Source organism: Augochlora pura, chromosome 1 (assembly GCF_028453695.1).
Source record: "Augochlora pura isolate Apur16 chromosome 1, APUR_v2.2.1, whole genome shotgun sequence".
In the NCBI taxonomy this organism is placed as follows: domain Eukaryota; kingdom Metazoa; phylum Arthropoda; class Insecta; order Hymenoptera; family Halictidae; genus Augochlora; species Augochlora pura.
The window spans coordinates 12,969,061-12,990,843 of NC_135772.1; the positions used below are offsets into that span (position 1 = coordinate 12,969,061).

At 33.2% G+C, this 21,783-nt stretch overlaps 5 protein-coding genes across 7 annotated transcripts; 3 read left to right on the plus strand and 2 right to left on the minus strand.

Annotated features, from left to right (window-relative positions):
* Positions 1 to 1,502: 1,502 nt before the first annotated feature.
* On the minus strand, positions 1,503 to 3,956 carry Cytc (mitochondrial cytochrome C). Its single transcript, XM_078187375.1, has 4 exons — positions 3,817 to 3,956; positions 2,592 to 2,644; positions 2,157 to 2,298; positions 1,503 to 2,071 (listed from the first exon to the last, which is right to left on the minus strand). The coding sequence occupies exons 2-4, from the start codon at positions 2,631 to 2,633 to the stop codon at positions 1,926 to 1,928; spliced, it is 330 nt and encodes a 109-aa protein (XP_078043501.1). The 5' UTR covers positions 2,634 to 2,644; positions 3,817 to 3,956; the 3' UTR covers positions 1,503 to 1,925.
* Positions 3,957 to 4,439: 483 nt separating this feature from the next.
* On the plus strand, positions 4,440 to 5,738 carry Tfb5 (transcription factor B5). The gene is made up of 2 exons (XM_078197376.1): positions 4,440 to 4,575; positions 5,552 to 5,738. Exons 1-2 carry the CDS (start codon positions 4,541 to 4,543, stop codon positions 5,736 to 5,738), a joined length of 222 nt encoding a protein of 73 aa, XP_078053502.1. The 5' UTR covers positions 4,440 to 4,540.
* Positions 4,544 to 6,970, minus strand: LOC144478950 (meiotic nuclear division protein 1 homolog). The gene is made up of 5 exons (XM_078197351.1): positions 6,706 to 6,970; positions 5,261 to 5,492; positions 5,084 to 5,189; positions 4,809 to 4,955; positions 4,544 to 4,746 (listed from the first exon to the last, which is right to left on the minus strand). Exons 2-5 carry the CDS (start codon positions 5,485 to 5,487, stop codon positions 4,609 to 4,611), a joined length of 618 nt encoding a protein of 205 aa, XP_078053477.1. The 5' UTR covers positions 5,488 to 5,492; positions 6,706 to 6,970; the 3' UTR covers positions 4,544 to 4,608.
* LOC144478957 (zinc finger HIT domain-containing protein 1) lies at positions 5,807 to 6,591 on the plus strand. Its single transcript, XM_078197363.1, has 2 exons — positions 5,807 to 5,948; positions 6,028 to 6,591. Exons 1-2 carry the CDS (start codon positions 5,807 to 5,809, stop codon positions 6,348 to 6,350), a joined length of 465 nt encoding a protein of 154 aa, XP_078053489.1. The 3' UTR covers positions 6,351 to 6,591.
* Positions 6,971 to 7,048: 78 nt separating the features above from the next.
* On the plus strand, positions 7,049 to 21,225 carry Ipk2 (Inositol phosphate kinase 2). 3 transcript variants are annotated; one of them, XM_078197330.1, is made up of 5 exons: positions 7,049 to 7,517; positions 8,405 to 8,724; positions 15,249 to 15,425; positions 15,603 to 15,863; positions 19,378 to 21,225. In XM_078197330.1, exons 2-5 carry the CDS (start codon positions 8,559 to 8,561, stop codon positions 20,088 to 20,090), a joined length of 1,317 nt encoding a protein of 438 aa, XP_078053456.1. In that variant the 5' UTR covers positions 7,049 to 7,517; positions 8,405 to 8,558; the 3' UTR covers positions 20,091 to 21,225. The 3 variants fall into 3 exon arrangements, with proteins under 3 accessions (XP_078053456.1, XP_078053447.1, XP_078053464.1); XM_078197321.1 differs by having other exon boundaries at positions 7,049 to 7,378; XM_078197338.1 differs by lacking the exon at positions 7,049 to 7,517 and adding an exon at positions 7,535 to 7,859.
* The last annotated feature ends 558 nt before the right edge of the window (positions 21,226 to 21,783 follow it).

Consider the following 21,783-nt stretch of genomic DNA (forward strand, 5'->3'; position numbering starts at 1 on the left):
CGTGCGACAAGGGACAGAAGCGAGGAGTGAGATAGAAACAGGGAAAGAGATAGCGCCAGTATCGCTTCCTCTCGTTCTAACTTAAAACGCTGGTCGGAGAAGTGGATATATATCGCGCGATCGTTTCGACGATAGCAGGTGGTGGGGATACTCGTCTTCTTGGTTATGTACCGCCGTACCGCAGCGCCGGCGCTGCATCGACCCATCAGCACTTCACTGGTGATGTGTGTTCGCTTCAATGTATCTTCAAAGTACCTATCCATTTTTTTCCAATTATTTACGCTTCACGTTCATATAGATTACATTTGATCGATTACATCCCCGAAGGCTATTCGATTTATATTCATCAGCCATCTCGCTTGCAATATGTTTGTACCTATGCAATACATACGTATGCCAATTAGCATACCGTTTCGTACAATACTAGCACGTGACTCCACTTTTGAAGAACATTTCGAAATGCAATCGCGGTCAAGGTAATCACAATTGTTACAGTGACAAAACACAAAGGTAAATATTTTCTACCAAACTCCATGTTTAGCCATAGAAGATCGATTCATGAATCTTTCTGCAAAAGTCTTCAGAGAAGACCTTTATCATATCATAATAGAGTTTATATAGCATTTCAATTTATCCATCGTAGCATGTTGATATAGTTTTAAGGAACTTACCCATTGTCAACGTACCACCTTGAATTTTGAAATACGTCTGTTGAACTCGTCGGCGAATCTGTTGAATTACTACTTGCCAATGATTTTGGAGATGCAAGCGAAACACCACTTTCTGATGAAGAATGTGCACGATGTTCTGTACAGCTCGAAGATAATTGCCAAGAATATCTGGATTTCGCAGATGGGCTATTGTAGCTTGGACTCGGGCTTTGTGAACTTGAACTATGTAACGGACTTTTCGGGCACCTTATAGAACCGGAACTAAAAACACGGACTAATCGAAGTCTTAAAGAATTTTCTTTGTGTTTCACTTCACAATGACTATTATCACTCGATGTCTCATCTGTTTTCAAAGAATCTGAATTATTTTCCATCTTAACTGGTAACTTTATGAAAACTTTTAATTAACGAACGAACGCGACTTCACGAGCAACTATATTCAAATGAAATCAAATTCCCTTAAAGAGTGTATAAACCTCTTTACCGGGCATTACTTCCCGCCATTCTTAACCACATCCTTCCTCCTGCTTATCATAGTAGTGCACAAATATAATATAAATCTGTAAAAGTATAATTTTTTAATTAATTTAAAAATTCCGATTTATTTCGTCATAATTGAAATTATTTATCACATTTTTCTTTTTAATTAAATTTTAGTCATTCATAAGGTACAATATCTCTTGTACATAATTGGCAAAGTTTTAATTACTTTAATCTTATTGAGATTAAAGCGTGTTTTTTTTTATTTATTGCTTTTTATCACTTCGATGCTTCCGCGATTTAAAAAAAATTCGGTCTTGGTTTTTAGAAAAAAAATGAAAACCTTATAAATATATTGTCGAATCTGTATTTTTGTACTGTTGCATTACAGATTAACAATCTGTTGAACGATTCGAACAGTGTACAATCATAAATAAATAAAGTGCACAATATACGTATGGCTCAGCCACCGTAAGAGAGCACCGGAATATCTTTCATGATGAAGGAGTACTGCTAATTCTAGTCAGTTCTAGCCTGACTTTTGTCAATGTATGTAATTACAATATGATTTATCTACTTATAATTCATAATAACAATTGTTCACTATTCAGACTTGCAAACGCTTGAGTACCAGATAAAGAGAGTGTCAATGAATGAGTTGAGTGAAATATAGCGAAATGTCTATGAGGTTTGAGATGATAATAGTACTAGTTCCCTCTGCGACACTCGCTGGACACGTTTAGCGTGCTTTGTCATTTTCAGAAGGGCTCAAGCTTATTTTGCAGCTTGTTCAATGTACGCAATTAGATCTACACGTTCCTGTGGTTTCTTCAGACCAGCGAAGACCATCTTTGTACCAGGAATGTACTTCTTTGGATTTTCCAGGTATTCAAACAGTGTGTCTCTATTCCAAGTGATACCTAAAGTAACAAAGACATATTTTAGTATAATATCAAGAATAGGATCACAAGGGTAGTGTGTAACATTATAATAATAAAATAAAACCTTTTGCTTTGTTGGCATCAGTGTAACTATATCCAGCAGCTTGTCCAGTTTTCCTTCCAACGATTCCATGAAGATTGGGACCTACTTTGTGTTTACCACCAGCTTCAATGGTATGACACTGTGCACATCTTTGTACAAAAAGCTAAAAAAACAAACATAAATAAATTTTTAATTAAACGCATTTTGTTATTTTTAATAAAAATATAAATAAAAACTAGTAATTAGAATCATCGGTTTGAAATAAAAATTGAATGGAAAGATACATTGATCTTATCAAAAATTGATAAAACGTGACGTTTGCTACACACAGACGTTTACGTCACGAAATCGGAATGCCGCGGGAAATTAGTACATTGTGCGAAAAAATTAAATAGATTCGAATGCACTTAAAACTAATATTAAAAAATTGTAATATTTTAAATTATTTATTCTTACTTTCTTTCCTTTTTCTACATCACCACCAGCGGGAGCACCCATTGTTGCTTCTTCTAAACAATATGTTAAAATGTATATTATATATACATACACATATATCAATATATTATATTAATTATTTAAATATAACAATATTTCTTTTATTTTCAAAAAACTTTATTTCAAAGTTCGTGTGGATAGAAATTCATTCTACTTAATATTTCTTTCGTTATATAAGTACGAACACGTGGAAAATTGGACGTTTCGTAATAATGAGTGAATGAAACATACACAACCTTAACATTTTACAAATCCAAAAAAAAATTTTATCAATTCAGGAAGCACCTACATTCCTCCATTTTTATTCGTGTTGCATGTGTATGACATATACACAGGCAACAGATTATCTCTAATCAAATCGCGATTTCGATAGGCATTTAGCAATCGACACAGTGAGTAAAATGTTCCGCCCCGTGCCAAGTATAAAAATGTACTTCAGCACTACTGTGACGACATTGACATAACTGGTTGCTTAAAGGTCAAGTTGTATGTTTAATAAGTACAAGGATACATCACAAATTTGATTTAATTTTAGTAAGAAACATAATTTATTGCAATGTGAATAATATTAGCATTTTCATATGTATAACGAATAACAATGCTACTGTTACTAATACTATTTGTTTGACATTTAATATGGTTTAAACTAATGACATTAATAAATCCACAGTATTATGCAATATTTCGTAATGAATATTTTAAAATATAAAACAAAGGATTTTCATTTTTTTAAGGAATGAAGAAAAATAAATGTTAGACTTACATAGATTTTAACGTAATTAACTATAGCAAATTTTCAGTCAGGTAAAAATAATTGTAATTTCAGTCAATTAAAAATTCTACTCTTTTAAAAATTGAAATGTTCTTATTAACGAAAGAGTAATAATAGAGACACATCTCAAGGATAGTTCTATTACGTAACCCGTGATATTCCACTCAAGACTAAAGTAATTTATATGTTTTGTTCAAATATAAGAAATTTAATTATTTGACTACTCGTGGGTTTATAAGAATTATGACTCATTTACACGTGTTGGAAACGCCATGCACAATAAAATTTATAACGGTCCGATTTAAATGCATGTTCACTTTTATTACAATTTCAATGAAGAAAAACACCAATTTAATTTAATCAAAGATTATATTGACTGATAAACGTTTTGATAAAACAGAAAATCGAACTTACGTTAGTTCAGTAGAACTCGCGCGTGCAAAGTAGTATCGAAGACGTCTGCAGGTCAACAGTAGATGGGATAGATGCTTCGATCGATGTACATATAGTAACCGACTTCCTTTGAGGCAGATTTCAGAGTACTTGAATGGCTGACGCAACGATTCATAAAACAGTTGAAAATGCAACGCCAGATGACGTTCAAGTGCAATAGAAAACTCCTCCTGATTGGTAAAATGATTTTCGAATAATCTACGTTAATTACAAACCAGACCTCTTCACATCATTTATAATATACATGATAATGATACCTTTATGGAAATAATTATTCTATTTAATAAACAAAATAAAATTATATAAAATCATGGTTTATTATAACATATAAATTATCGTTCCACTTATAATTTATTTTGAAATATATTTTACTTGATATATTAACATGTTTATGATAGTTTGTATAAAAAATATAGAAATTTCAACGTTTAACCATAGACGAAGTATGAACTAGAGGGCATATTTTACCACAGATATAACAGAGTTGTTGCTGGCGCCATTATCGATAAGTAATACGTACTAAACTTCAACCATAGAATTTGTAATACACTCACTAATCCTTATTAGTTTTCTTATCTAGTTGTATAACGTAAGTACACTCTGTGGTTATGCAATGTGCGAATTGAAAGAGCATCGAAGCTAATGCATAACAAAATTTTGTCGTCTTATTTTCTAAGAAAAAGTCATGGTAAATGTTACGAAAGGAATTTTGGTCGAATGGTACGTGTATTGAATAAAAATTAAATTATTTTTTCATTCTTTATAATCTAAATCATCCGGAATATTAAATTGTTTATTAAGATTTTTTTCAGAAATGTCAAACTTATTTTTACACCAACTTTGAATACCGAAAATGTTATCTGTCCATATGTTAGCAGCTTCTTTATAAGTCTACAAAATAAAATATTTGTAAATTTCATTTAAATAAACATAACTACTAATGATTGTAATACCTCTGCTTTTTCTTTAAGTTTAGCTGTAACTTCTGGATCAGCATCACTAAATTTAGCAATTTGATTTTTCAACTGAACCTCTTTTGCCTTTAGTTCTTCTAGTTCATGTAAGAGAATTTGTCGTTCTTCTGTATTTTCCTTTCCCATCTATATATGTCACGTGAAATATCATATAAAATATATGAAATAGTATATTGATGGTTTATTTAAACAGATTCTATTTTGTTTCAAACTACAAAAATGTAAATAATGGAGTGCTATATTATTTTGATTACCTGTTCTTTAACACAAAGTTCTTTCAATTTTTGAAGTTTAAATTCTGCCTCCACTATTTTTTTAGAAGCTTCTGATATTCTTTGCTCTATAGCAGTTATGTTTCCACTACAGAAGATATTTTTTTATTCTTTATAAGTAGTCAATTTTACAATGAAATCAATAAATGGAAAACTTACCCTGGAAATGTCCAGAAATATACAGAAGTACCAATTTTCTCCGATCTTACCAATCCATCATCGACTAATGCTTCAACTATATCTTTCACTGATTGTGTTACAATACCTTTTTCTTTTGGTGCGATTTTTTCTAATTCTTTTATCGTAAAAAATTCTCTTTTTTCATAAAATATTTGAAGCATTCTTGCACGTTTCTCATCAAGAGAAACTCCTTTTCGCTTTGACATTTTACCTGTATAATTGACATAAAATAAACCTATTACAGTAACACTTTTTTTATTATCTTTTCAGTGATTCAGCTATGAAGGAATTTCTTTTACATCTGGATGAAACTTTTGCCTTAGGACGAAAATTTATAATTCAAGATTTGGATGAAAAACACCTATTCATTTCTGCTGATATCTTAGATACATTACAAGCAAAAGTTGATGATCTTATGGATCAAATATCGTTTCCCTTAGCAGAGAAAGGAATATAAATATTGTACAAGAGATATTTCTCTTTCGCTTTGATTACAATCTAGAAATATATATCAAATAACACATAATGGCAGCACGGGAGTCTGGTAGAATAAAAGATGCATATCAAAAGAGAGTACTTGATGAAGCTGCTCGTAAACGCAGGCAGAAAAAAGCATTGGAAGCTTTGGAACAAGATAATTTCCACGATGATCCACATGCAGATTTGGGTACACACAACATAACATACTTCAGAAAATTTAATTTGAATAAACATACTTTAAGTGCAAATTATTTGAACTGTTTCAGTAATGAGCAAAAAGGTACCAAAATTTCAAGAAACATTAGACACCAGAGGTGGTAGAAAGAAAAAAACTAGGTCAGCAGAATATTATAAGCAACGGTTTAGAAAAACTTTTGCACAATTAGTAGAAGAGGATCTTAATATTAATCCGAACTCTCCAAACTATGTATCTGCTCAAGCACCACCATCACGCTTTCCTGAACGTCACTTTTGTGCGGTTTGTGGATTTCCTAGTAATTATACTTGCATTCCTTGTGGTGCTAGATATTGTAGTATGAAATGCTTAGGTACACATCTTGATACAAGGTGTTTAAAGTGGACAGCATAATGAGAAAATGTATTCTTTGTACAAACTGATTAGTGCAAAACGAAGTCAGCATTATATATAAGTCAGCATTAGAGATATAATAGTAAAAATATTATTAAGTTTTGTACTGAAGATTAACATTTCTGCGAGTTAAAAAGATACAAAGTGATAATTATACATATATTGTCAGACTCTTGTAAATATAATAAGTTTTTTTACAATGAGTACTTTATGGGAAATAAAGTTAATAATTTTACTAATAGCAATTTGTATTTCTTTCGTAGTTGTTATATAGTGAAAAAGCAAATGAAGTTGTAGACAGAAAACACAAAGTAGTAACAATGAATGTTATATTATTAGATGTGTGAAAACATACCTGTAATTATGAATTTAAATTGATTCTCGAACAAAAATGCGAATTAATACTATTTCTTGTTATTTCTTTTCTTGCTTCATGTTCACAATATTGCACGTGTAATCGAAAAATCCAATACAACAACCACAGTTATTTCAATATTAACAAAATAACATATCGAAATCAAGCAAATAGGTTATGACATAGCCAATCAAGTACAAAAAAATCGGAAATGGGCCACCTGTCAAAACTGAGTAAGATTCGCAGTCACTGTTCTAAGCACGTGTGTATACATTCAAGTTGATTGTATATGTTGGATGTGGCGGGAACGATTATTCATTTAATAAAAACAACATTCGCCCTCTGGTGGATTCTAGAAGAATCTTTGGTGTGTGACGAAAGAGACAGGTATAGAAAAGTAGGAAGACGTCTAGTGGAAGGACGTGTGATCATTCAGAATTATGTGAAGTTTAAAGTCGTGAACACAATCTTAGTTCCGCCTAATACACGGACGGCTTCCAACGGAATTATATACGTGAAAGTGTTGCGATCTTTAGCCATTGTATTGTGTTGTTGTGAAGGGACTGGTTATCGTATAGGTTACAATAATAGATAGGCATGTAAAATGTCATAGATGTAACATTTGTAAAAGAAGAGTGGCTAATAAATTATTCTCCTGTTATATCCAATAAATGTACGTATGCCTCGTATGAGTTGCATTTTATGATTCTTTCGATAGTTTGAGAAAGTCGATTCCTAAACAGTAACGAAGTTTCCTCATGCTACTTAGTGAACGCATTATTAATTGATATTTCGTAGCTGTCTTCAATCAGGTAGAGAACTATTTAATTTCATTCTATTAGTAATCGTCTCTGCTAACATTACGTTTTCAAAAGACCGACGAACAGTATAATTTGTTGATAAAAGCGCGTATTTAGAACATTCAATTTTCACAAACACATTGTGCCCTCTACCGATATCAACCAACATTGTAATGCGACATTTGAAAATATCCGCGCGAAATATCTATCGGAATTTGATTTGCATTTCAATTATCTAAAAGCGCACCGGAAGACAACACTATTATGTTATTCAGTGCGATGTGAATTAACCTGTGATACAATTAATACAAAGTTAAAGAATGCGGATGTATGAGCGGAAAGGAACAATTGAAGGTAACACTGTGTTTACGAATAGATTTATCGAAATAGTTAGAAATAGAAAATTCTTGTGAACAATACATTCGCATATTTTCTACTGAAGGTAACAACGAGAGTTAATTAAAAATATTTATGATTTTACAGTTGTTAGTGTATTTGCTTTTAACAAACCCTATTTTGTTGTAAAGTAAATCCGTACATTAATATTAAAAGAAATCGATGTTAAATTATTTTTTTATAAAAATGAAATTCAAGACGTTTTATTTTTATGAGTTTCTATAATTTCTTTAAATGTAGATCAGTAAATATGAGGCTGCAATTGTTGCATGAACATTTTTCAAGTTTCCTTTACGTTCTACTCTGTTTTACCAACGCTAGCGGGTCAAAAAGATCACATGCATTATAGTACCTAAAAGAGAGAGGTTCTTTTGAATATATGTACATGTATAGTCATAAACAATATCCCTCATTATATGTATCCAGTCACCGTAATTCCTAATATTCGCTACATGTTTGTAATGTCCTGAGTTTTTTATATCCATTGGTATTTGTATTTATAGGCGGAAATAAAACAGCCGAAGACAATTAGAATAAGCTTCCATGTGTAATCGTCGGAGGTGGGGGTGGAGTTCGCAACGAAGATAAGATCTTTGCGAACGGTGCAACTCTTTAATTGCAGAAGTTAATTACTGTGTGCCGCACGGTGCAATAACGATGACGACTTTAGACTCGCAGTCCGATAAAACATTATGTCACATCGACAAGGTTCCGAGCACGGAATTTGCGGAAACCTCGGCCGATTCTGAATTCCACGATACCATCAGTCTATTGGAGACTCAGGTAGCCGGACATCCGTCCAATGACAAACGACGTACAATCGGTAAGCAACCGTTTTAATTACCATCAGCATTATCGGTGATTTGCATGTACTCATTTCCATCAAAATTAAGTTCGTTTATTTTCCTAAAGTTTATACAGCACTTAAGCAAAATAAATCGCACAGTCATAATTGTTTTTCTGAATCTCCGAAACAAGAATTTGAAAATGTCCAATATAAAATAGTCACACAGTTTTTAAACAGGAAAGCGACTATAGGCTACCCCGTATTTCTATATCGGGTCCGTAGGAAGATTAGCGCGTTGATGGCTACGCCGGTCATATATGGCTGGAGCGATTCTTAGGTCATTTTTAAAAATAAATTTCCCTTGCGCTATATTTTCATAAATTTAATCTCTTTTGAATTTGTAGCAATTGAAACAGGCATATAATTAGTGTGATGTATTTCAATTCTACAATCTGGTTAACTTCACTTGTTAAATTAACTTATGTACTTTACGTACTTTAATCACTAAGCAGTGTTAACGTTATCCTTCGTCATTGTTTACGTTTATTTGAAATATTAGCCGTTATAAAATTAACACGGAATTAATCGCATGTAGATATAGTTTATGTAAGCTTGATAAAGATTTCAGAAAATCAGATTTATGATGTATGGTTAGTTGACCGGATGTTAGTAACACCAATCAAATTGTTTTTAGTTATAACTACTTAGTAACTCTGTTGACAAAACACGTTCGAGAAAGAGAAGTTGAAAGTAGTTTCGTTAACTCGGCTATACCTACTGATCCAGTAATCAGTCAGGAAAATTCTGGTACAAATGTACATATTATTTCTTTCGTTATTTACCTTCGATACCTTCTATTATAACCGGGAGTTTCTGAGGAGTTCCAGTTTAACGATGGCGTAATTTCAGTTTAACGACCAATAGCTAGTATCAAGTTCAGAAGATAACGTGACTGTTAGCTCGAATGTAGTTTACATACAACTTCTTCTAAGAAGAAGATGCGATGGAACATTTTGATAAAGAACGACAGTTGATATGCTATATCCAATTTGATATGTAGTTCATCCAGCTAAATTAAATTTTGGTTATTATTTAAAATGTCTAATTTAGTCTGTAATGATTGCAAATATTTAATTTAGCTTCCTATAATTTTAAATATATAATTTAATCTGCAACAATTTGAATATCAGAAACGAACGAAATTTGTTGCGAGTGATACATGGTGAACAAAAATTGTAAATAAGAACTGTTGTAATAAAATTATTTTAGACGAAAAAATAGTACAGAAAGGACTGATACTTCATTTTTGAATTTAAACTTTTACTAGTATTTCCTTCACGATAAGGAACAAATTTTTCCCTCTTATTAACTATCAATTTCATTCGATTAATCTTGTGTCGGATACTTGAGCGACACAATTGTTTCGTCTACAATTGTAGGTCCCATTCAAATTCTCACATAGATAAAATACATCCTTTTATCTTGATTCTATATTCTATGACTAATGGAAGTAAGAAACGGTCGCTAATCCGAAATCGAACTGAATGCACTCAAACGGAGTTACTTAACAGTTTGTTATCCGAATGTTAAATCGTCGAGTGCAAAAAGATTACAAAGCAATTGCGTTGCATAACTTACAACATAACGGTGAAACCGTAATTTCATCTTTATGCGCCAGGAAATGTTCTTTCTCACAAACGTCGTACAAAATGGTTTTTGAAAGTTCGTATGTATTATATTTTATCGTTAGGCTTGAAATCGTTTAGACATACTACTTGAACATTGAAATGTTTCTCGAAATGGTTGGGAAGTCTTAGCAAAACAAACCACTCATTGTTGCTTAGAGATCGATATAAAGTATTTAAAATATATTAAATATATTAATAGCGTAAAATTCGTATCAAGTAATGTCAATAAATTTCAGTATTCGAGATAAATGAAATATAAAATAGTCCTGGTCAAAATAGTATTTTGATCAGAGAATAACAGAACATGACAGCACTGATCATTGCATACGTACGAATGATAGAAAGAATCAAGTCAAAAGCAAGTAACAAATTTCTCAGTTAGATTTCGTTTAGCACTTGGCACAATCGATGGATGTAGTAGCATTTGTAAGAAGGATATAGTAAGAAATATTACTTCTGATTGCGTAAAGGAAACTCGGTTTAACAGACTCCAATAAAAGGAGTCATGCATGTTTAATTTACAAATGAAGAATAGGTTTTCTCGCGATCGTCTTGATTGGTGACTGATTTGATGACGTAAGATATAGCGATCCACAAATAAGAAAATTGAACGAGTTTGAACTATTTATACTCCGGAAATGTGCAGTACCTATTGAACGCAACCAGTATGTTCTGGCTATTGCTTGTTACGCGATTTATCAAATGGCTCTGACTGTGGCCCGGCACTTGAAAGGCTATGCTCCGCAATGCATCTATGTCCAAACGAAAAAAAGACCGTGAAACAATTTTCATGTACATTTTTCTCTGGATATCCGACCGATGACAAGGAGATTAAATAAACAGTCATTTAGATAATCTGTGTCTATACAGTAAATTTTCCCGAATTGCCCTTCAGCTCGTAAACAAAAATGGATAATTTAGAAAGAGGAGATATGAGTATGCGAGCCTTGCCCCTCGTTTTTATAGCTTTTGACGATCAGAAACTAGTACCACGTATTGTTTGAAACAGTCCTGCAACGTTTAATCTAATGAAAATGTAATTAGCTGGTTAACATTTAAAATCGTTGTACAGATTAACGTTCAGTAATTCTATTTGTATTGGGGAAAGAGCAAATTTCTTTAAAATATGTCCGAATAAAAGAGCTTGTTTGTAACAAGCCAGCTTTTTATTTTAAATGTACTCCACTTAGTCCGGTGATGTTGTGCGTGATTTAACTGGAATATTCTGATTGAATGAGACTGCATTACAGAATCATTTTGTGACGCTCAAACGCTTATATACATGAATATATGAATAGTTCACGTGTTAGATGGGAATTGTTGATAAATAGTCAATAAAAATGGATTCATAAAGCATCATTGTTAGACAATTTCTGTATATTGAATGCAAAGACAAACGTGAAGTATTTATTTAAAACTCGGATAGCGAAAGTATCTATTAGCTAAAATAACAATTTTCGTAGTAATTTGAGAATAGTTATTATAATTTTTTCAAACAATTTTTAATATTTTTTGTTACGCCAAAGTGTCTGGTAACTGTATATGTAAATAAATTCTAAATTTTAAAAGCAAATATTGCTTCTAGAAGTTAATAAAATATTTTCTTTAAATATCTTAAAAATTTTTGAATTTACTGATTTTTATAATAAAATTTTTACTCATCGTGTCAATGCATTTCTAGCATTTTAGTCTGAAACTCAGTAAACAACCAGCATCAAGATTTTGAACGTGTTTCTTGTTGACGTCAATATTATAGTGTTTGCCCTAAGATTACGGAGAAAATATTTATCTAATCGATTCGGAAATTTGATATTGTATCTCTTACGTCTTTTTATATCTGCACATCTATTTTTCTATTTTAGGATTTCCGAAAACATAACCTTTTGTGGCAATTTTATTTCTTGTCTCAAGAATTTATCTTTCTTTAACCACTTCTGAGCAGCTTGTCCAATAAATTGACTGTCTTGGCCATTGAATGCTATTTAACGATCAGTTCAAAGATGTATTAGGATTCATAATGATTCATTTCCACAAAGTTAGTCAGTTCCTTACGTTTTCTACAAGGACGTTGTTATCCAATAAAAAACTGTTCGCGGTGAATGAATCATGTATTTAGTCCTGAGGTTGAAGTATAACGAGTACAGTAAATTTGGATGTAAAAATTATAAAGAAATAACAAATAATAATATAAGTGTTTAGTCAATGTTCCGGCATTGCTGGATCTAGTACTAATTGCGATTAAATAATTGTAGCTTTTAATTTTCAATAATACCTCGATTTCGTGTGTGTATATGTATTGTATATATATATTGTGACATATATGTATATATATATTGTATATGCATATATCTGGCTGCGTGTCTCGTGTTTTTATTCCTGTTTAATCGATTTTATTTGTCCTTGTGTATTGATGCACGAGGGAAGAAAACTTCGCCGCTTTAGAATTCTAATTAAAGTAAAAAATCGAATGAAAAAGAAATAATTTAGTTACTACCACAAAAAAATCATTATGCAGTATAGTCTTATATAATGTAAAGTACGATTCAGAGACTATTTACATATAAAATTTTGAAAAACATCGACAGTTTGCAATTCTTTGTTCATTATCTTATTTAAATATGATTTTGCACGAAAATTTAGTTATTAGGATCTGGCTGTCTTTCACACCTTCCTTTAAGTATTCTTGGATAGTACTGCCCACTGAATATTTATATCTTACATTGACCTTCTTTATAAAGTTAAATTGTACTCGCATTTTGGACTTCGTTGCATCTAGTTTTAGCTAATTTTGCATTATCTTGACCTTCGACTTTTGATCTCTTTATTCAATGTATATAGGGTGTACAGAAAATCGTGGTTTAACCACCAAGAGTGTGATTCCGCAGTTAAAATTGAGTCGAAAATATACAATCAAATTTTCTCATATATGTCACCGTTTCCGAGAAAATCGAGTTTGAATATTTGTTAGTTACGTGTCCGTTTAGATACAAAGGGGTTTGACAGACCGGACAAACGAACCAATTCGTGTCTAAATGCACGCATATCAAATTTTCAATCTCGATTATTTAGAAAATGAAGCCTTGTATGAAAAAATTTTAATTTATACTTTCGGTTCAATTTTAAGGAGGAGTCGTTCTTTTGCTGACTGTACCACAATTTTTGAATAACCTCTGTAATTAAACCGTCTAAAAATGATCTGCGATCTTTTTTATTTTTCACCTTCTATTAGTGTTCTAATATCACACTTTGTTCCCAATTTTGATCCTCGAATATTAAAAATGAATGTAAAACTATTCGTAGCATTCATCAGGATATACATATTAATTATGATACGCCAACAAATGCGATATTCCCCGATATGACGAAATGCGATATGAAAATTCGTAAGTAGGAGATACTCAATACTGTTAGAATTGATAAACTAAATACTAAAATTTTTAAAGCTGCTACCTAGTATTAGTTTATACGTTATAGGAAATGATCTAAAAATTTAATGACAATTGTATAGAAATAGACCCTGCATCGATTTCTGGCAGACTATTAAACATTAATATTTGGTAATATTCTAATAAATTTATAATAATATAATTTTGGTGTTATGGAAATAAATTGGTACTATTCAATGTAACGTATAATGAATAAAGTTTCATCCGTCCTTCTATTAGAATTTTTCAATCGTCTTTCCGCTACGCTATGCGTGCTATCCATTCATGCGACGTGATGAATCGATTTCATTTTTCTGCTTCACTGTTGAACGCGAGAAAAGACTGATGAGGAGGAAAAACTGTCCAACTGTTGACGTTTCGTTATTAATTTGGATAGAGTGAGACAGCCAGCACACTAGATGTCCGACTAGCCGACGTGTCAGCATTGGAATTTATTCATTAGCTACGAAGAATGACCTAACGCCTATTTTTATTTGCTAATCTAAATAATTCTCGTTTGCACGCGTAGAATCATTTAACGTGCAACGCATAAAAAAGCAAAAGCTGCGAAGTAAGAGTTTAACGACTTGTGGAACACGAACTACATTAAACTTGGAATAGCTGCGCCGGAGTATTTCAATGCTGATAAGAGGTCGCTATAAAAAAAATTATTCGATACAGTTTGAGCAGATCTACTTATCGCTCCGTACGCAATATTGCGGGGAGAAGGGGGTCGCAATTTCTTCAACTGTCAGCTCGCGTGTGAAATTTCTACGATTTCAAAATCGTATGATTTCAACAGCCAATCGATAAGTTTATATACAAAGAGCGATTGCGCAAGAATTCGTAATCCGAATTTGCATTGTTGTTGAGAAAAGTTTCCAATCATCTCTTGAAATACTGCAACGTGAAACTCTACAGCTGCATGGAATTTGACGACTGCGCTTAAATATTTGTTCTATTATTTCTAATTGTAAGAAATAAAATTATATAAGTAAATGTACATACTACATTTAAATTAAGAAGAAATAAATAATGTAAATAAGATTGAGACAACGCGTGTTTATGAAATTAATATGTAGATCGTATCGGAAAATTTGCATCAAGACATATTAGTTCGAAAAATGTTTACAAATCATTAAAACACCATTTTATTATATAATTCTTGCTGTAAAAGGACGAGCACTTGTTCCATTTCGATAAATTCTACTGCTTGCGCTAGTTTTCACAAAACGGTCGTTTTCACCCCATTCTCGTTACTCCATAAATATAAAAATATAAAAATTTAATAAACAGAAGTTTCATTGTAACCGACGCGTACGTGTTGGATAATATCCCTTGCTACAAATTCTCGTTGTTGGAAGTCAAGGTTGCTCCGGTTTTGAAGGGTACGCTATGTTTCATCCGCACCAATGTTATAAAACGTTTATCGTTGAAAATGTTGTAGGTATGCTACGCAGGCCGGATGGCCGTGTACTTAAGCCTGTCGTTAAACCATTACTTGGTAAAAGGGAGATCGCATTCTATGAGAGCTTAGAGGAATCCGAAGATCCTGTAATGATGCAGTTGAAGAATTACGTGCCAAAGTACTACGGCACGACAGAATTGCAAATATTTGGCAAACGTAAGGCACCAGAAGTAGCAAATTTCTACAATGATTTCATCAAAGCATGTCTTCTGTTCGCGCTACTTCCTGCATGGATTTTATAATTGTAGATGCTTACATAATTCTTGGTAACGTTTAACGTTACCGTTACACGCGCAACATTTTCTAACATCGTGTTTTTGTGTGACATTCAAGGAGTAACATTCCTTACGTTGAAAGACATTATCGATGGTATGGCCGAACCATGCGTGATGGATATAAAGATAGGTAGACGAACATGGGATCCACTGGCCACACCGCAAAAAAGGGCCACGGAAGAATTAAAGTATGCCGAGTCGAAGCGCACTTATGGATTTTGCATAACTGGATTTCAAGTCTATTGTCTCTCTTCAGGCCAGCTAAAAAAGTTTGGCAAACACTATGGCAAAACCCTTGATGCCAAGGGTGTTGTGGAAGGTATATTATACAGTTCAACTGTTTTATTATTTAGACTACGTATATACAATAATGTTATTTGAAATATAAGCGATCCCCAGGTAATACAACAGTGTCAGCACTCAGAGTCACGTGCTAACAAATAGCACAAGAAATGAGATTTGATCCGTGAAATTGCATTAGTTTGTTTTCATGGATAAACTAGCTATAGTTACAGTCTATCAGGGTTGTTGTATTACGTGAGAGTTCTCGATTCAAATTAATTACAGGGTTACTTTTATAGACGTAACAAGTGAAAATTAAGGAAAGAGTATTGTGATATTAAGTATAACGGTGTTGTCGTTTATAAGCAGTCACTAACAATATGGAACACTTTTGGAAAATTTACTCCATACAATTTAGTAGTAGCCCTTATATTTTAAATTATAAGTTTTTTTTTTCATTGATACACTAATAGGAATATCTGTAAAAATGATTTGTAGTGAATGTTAACCAGTATCTGTCTTTCTAAAGGAAATCTACACTTGTTCTTTTATTTATATTTATATTTATTTCTACTTTCCGATGTGTGTTCATTAGCAGCAAATTTTGTTACTAAGAAAGGAAAGGATATCTTAAAAATTGGAGGCAGGTTAAAACTTAGATATTAAAAGTTGTTCGAAACTTTGTATTATTTTTATTATTTATGTGTATAGAATCGATTTTTCAAAGGTTGTCTCATATTTTTAGTGATATTTGTGTAGAAGTCGAATCTAAAAGGATGTCAGAAACTCTACGGGCGTATTCTACATTTTATATTTAAGAGAAACGAAAAAAATGTAAGAACCTCGACGTTTTAAACAACATCTATAATACAGAAAACAAATTTTCTCTTAAATTTGGCATGGCCATATCGAAGTCACTTTATATTTTTTTGCAATATTTGTGATCCGCGAAAATTCGGAAAAGATATATTTGTATTTGATAACTTAATTCACAGTGATATTTAAAATAACCATTTTTAAAGTCGCTATTTTTATGATTAAATCTTCCAGTTCCGTTATCTTCCTCTGTTTCAATTTTTTAAAATATTCATAACTTAATTACGTAGTTCCCGTAGACTGAACATTGAAGGATATCAGTTTGACACAGTGGCGCACAACATTAATTAAGTTCTATAACTTTTAATTTCTTCGAGACAGTACATAAAGAACACATTTCACTAAAAAAGAAAGAAAAAAATATAAAGTGACGTTGGTACTATCTTACGAAATTTCGGAGGAAACGATTGCATGCTAAGTTTAGTTGGCATTAAAATGTACACGTCAATAGAGTTCCGCTGAAATTTATTTAAATGTTTTATTCGCTAATGAAAGGTCACAAAAATGAAGTGCATAAATTCACAATAGAAAATTCATATACATGACGAGCTAATTGGACTTAGATTAAATGAAGTTTTTGAAACCAGTTAAGCTCTCGTTTAATTGCTTTCAAAGAAACAACGTTTCATGCAGTTTTAATTTTGTACCCTGACCAGGTTATTGTTGAGAAAATGCATTCTCAGTTTCTTTATTTTATTGTTTGCAGAAACACTAGAAGGTTTTTATTTCAAAGAATATCGAAAACATAAATAAAATGATGAAAATTTATTTTCCGTTCTATACAGGGTGTTTCAATAAAAAAGAAAACTATTTGTGTGTTACAACCGCCATCGATAATGAAAAATTAATTTCAATTTTTTGTATAACTGTACTTCTGCTTATGGTGGAGAGTCGAGGTGGAGGGTTGAAACTTTGCATGAAACATTTTTAACTCTTTTATGCAGGCTACGGCTCCATAAAGAATAAATTTATTCATCAGCTCTACATATTTATTTCCACAGTTTCAGAAATAGTGAAAGTAAACATTTTTAGTGGCTCACACTACATATTGGCCAACATTTTTGAAACCTTTCATTAATTTTTAGTACAATTATGTTACGTGGCTTTCGTTTTAACTCGCAACTGACATTTTGCAATATAGCCACCGAATCATAAGAAATCGATGCAATTATAACAATGAAATAAGCACAGATTGATCTGGAACGATTTTTAAAAGGGTCCAAACTTAGAAGAATTTTTCGGGTATTTATATCTAGACATAATACAAAATGCTTCTCTAAGAATTCGATAGTTACGTAAGCATAATTGTCTTGCCGATACATCGTTTATTTAAGGTACGAATGCATAGTACTGTTCACAATTATTTAAATGGTTTCAAAGAATCCATATCGTCGACTGTAAAAAAACGTTTGAAATTTGTCCTTCTAGTTTTACTAATGCTTCTTGTTAGCCACCTCATTGCATACTACTAGTAATTCCTTTGCTTATTTTCCTCATTGGAAGTATAGTTCTTTTTCTTGGTTTTCAAGTCACTCTAATTTAACCTTCGAGCAGTCACTCATGGTTTTGTAACATTATCGTACTTTTCTCGTATCTTTTGCGGCAGGTAATTCATGTTTTATCTGATTAACAGACGCCTAATCTTCCAGCTAAATATACATCGAACATAAGTCTTAAGAAACTGAAGTCAAATAGATATATCTTTATTCGTTTAATAATTATAATAAGCTGGGTCCACTGAATTATCGATCATGATATAACAGAGATAAAAATGTAGCAAATTAGGTGTCTCGATCTCTTATTTTGCTTAGACTTTTACTAGTATTATTATTGAACTAAAATCGATAATTAAGAGGAATATGAAAAACACAAGCAGCGATAAACGATTTTATGAAATCTCTTTAAATGAGAAATATGATTTTCTGATTTCAGTTGTGATGATACCAATCATGCTTTAGTGGCAAGGTCAGTCTTCCCAAGGTATCGGATGTCACTGATGTTTTATTAATCCATGAATTTTGGTGTTAGAGGTCACGTCAAGATCATGTTATTGATATCTACAAATACAAATCGATGCTATAGAAAAGGGAAAAGTTTACATACCGACAAAAAAAAACATCGGTGACTTAACCCTTCGCACTCGAGTGACTACTCTGCGGGGTCTTTAAAGTTCTCGTAATACGTTTGAAAATTATTTGTATAGATATCGCCAAAGCTTAGATTTCAAAAATTGTTGAAAGTGTAACTGTTATATGAGTCACGAGACTCAGTTTCATATGCATAGAATAAATTTTGTTTTACAAAATGGAAATACTATAAGCAGAAAGGTTATTTTAGATTTGCAGTTGAAATGGCATCGAGTGCAAAGGATTAATAGCTAGGGGAAAACGACCTTGGTCCAAATCGGCAATGCTAATCGGAATGCAAGAATAACTATATCTAGTCGTAAAAGTACAATTATAATCATTAAAATCAATCGTAGTAATACCATTGAGTAAAGTGATTCCTGCTATTAGCGACATTTGCATTTACTTCCGCAAATCAGAGGCTAATATAAAGCCTCTGTCGTCCGAATAATTCTGAACAGTACCATGCATGGGAAATGAACCTCCAGAACACCACACATAATTTGTCTTGATCAAGTACATCGAACAGTCCCTTTTTTTCCTGCGCAGCGCTGAAATTGTTCCTGAACATAAGCCCAGAAAGACCGCCCTGCCGTCAATTGATCGTGCAGCTTCTCTCTTTCCTGTGGAAGATCTTACTATTCTTTCGTACCCAGCGGTTGTTCCGCTTTTATTCTAGTTCTCTATTGGTGGCATACGACGCAAAAAAACTGCGGCATTACTTACACCCAAATAACCTGAGCATCGATAGATCGGCCGCTCACGTAGACAATTCGTTCTCCATTGGGAGCAATCACGCGATCGCGACGAATGTGTTCAAAGATGGGACCGAGGCTAGTCGCGAGCCCGGGACGAGTATCGTCGAAACAGATAGAAGCCAGAAGACCGAGAGGGTACACTACATCAAACGGAGTATCAGTTTGAGTACCGATTGCGAGTCTACGGGTAAAGAAAGTTCTATGGACATAAGCGAATCCGGCAGTTCCGATTTTAGAGCGGACAAGCTCTGTCGGACGCACTCCTACGGGCACAATTATGAGGACGACATCATCCAGGTGAAGAAGGATTACGACGCCTTGCTCACCGAGCTCAACAGCTCTTCAGACGAGAAGTTGAATTGGGTTCGGATCAACATGATCGATTTCACGCACGTCTTCCCGACCGAGGATCGGAACACGCTCGATGTAAACTATCTGGAGGGCATCGAGAACTTGATCAAGCTCATCGAAATGTTCTTGACACCTAAGGACAGCGCCGCATAATCCTGTTACTGTAACGTAGAGTCTACGTCCGTAGACCGTCGTCGTTACAGGCTCTGTTCTTTTCTTTACTTTCTCTTGGAATTGCAACAGGAGGTGTTACAAAACTGTATTTTATTTTCTGTAATTAAATTAGGTCGTTTTTTTAGAGAGCCGGTTAGAACCGCAGACAGGTGTGATACGTGTTAATGTCCATCGTTGCCGCGCGAGTGGAATCGCGAACACGAGGCGGAAGCTCTCTGTTCTATCCTGTTCGACAAGTATTTGGGCAGATGCTTGTCAACGTTTCGTCGGGCTTCCGCGGACAATATCCGGTACCTGAAATTAGCACGACACAACGACACACCTACCCGCGTCAACCAAGCGTTAACCGTTTCGTACCAGATGCAACATCTGTGTTACGCTTACGTTCCTTCGATGTACCTTATTTGTCGCGGTTTTCCGCATTATTTTACTTTGGCGGCCAGTGTCATGTATGCGTGATCTTCGTTCGCACCTCTTACCAGCGTTCTGCGTCGGCACATTTTCACTCCTTCACAAGTGTTCGCGGAGCACGCACGTCGACTTTCATTGTAAATACTCATACAACGGCATTGGACTTACCGATCGTTTTACTAGTTTCAAAACGTCAAGTATACGTGTCCCAGTAGCTTTACCAGATAAAGAACAGTGTTTCCAGCGATTGGCGGCGGCATGCTAAAGGATTTCCTGTGAAAAGTAGCCCGGCCGTCAAAGTGCTAATGTCTACACGATCACCGGTTTTTGATTTGAGCGAACATTAACACTAAATCTACCGAACGCTAAAACCGACTGGTTTATAATTACTTTAAAAAAATAACAAATATTCCTTCGTTTAGGAATTTGTTTTAACATATGTCCAAAATGATAAATTTATTGAATACTTGCCTATGAATAATCTAAATCATTAGAATATAAGGAAATGTGAAATCTGCCATCTCGATCGGCACGGTAAGATTAGTGTTAACAAAACCTCCATGTTTGTTGTTAGCTCGACAACTTCCGTAGACGATTGTGCGGACTGTTTCCTATGTTACGGTCGTGCAAGTAAGGTTTTATCATCGCATATACCAAACATAAAAATTATTATGTTAATATAATGCAAGAAATAAAAGAGTTATGTAAAACGATATAGTTTCATTCACATCCCAGTGCAGCTAAACGAAAATAAGAGTTAACAGATTTCTTTCATTTGTAGAATATCAGAAGAACATCTAAAATATTTGCAGCATATTTAATATGATATTTGGCTAAATATTAAATATATTAAACCATTCAGTGACCATTAAAATGAGAAAGTCTAGTATAAAATGATTGCAAATATTAGAAGTTGATTTACAAATGTATCTTACCATCGGCGTAACCACTGTTTTTATGTGAAATTTAAGTTCTCATATATTTTAAAAACTGTTATAGGAATAATAACTGTATTTTGCATAGTGTAGGCTTGGAATATACGAGGAATACTCTGCTGAATCGATAGGTACGATAAAAGCAAGAAGTAAGGTGAAATATGAAGAATAAAGGTAATGGGGATGCTGGCAAAATCGAACTTGAAGTCGAGCAAAAAATTTAATAAGCGTGATACATGTATCCGCCGTTTCAGGAACATTAACGAAACAAGTTGTATTTCTTGATGTGGCTCTGTATCTTTTTTCCGCAACAAGCCAATGGACCA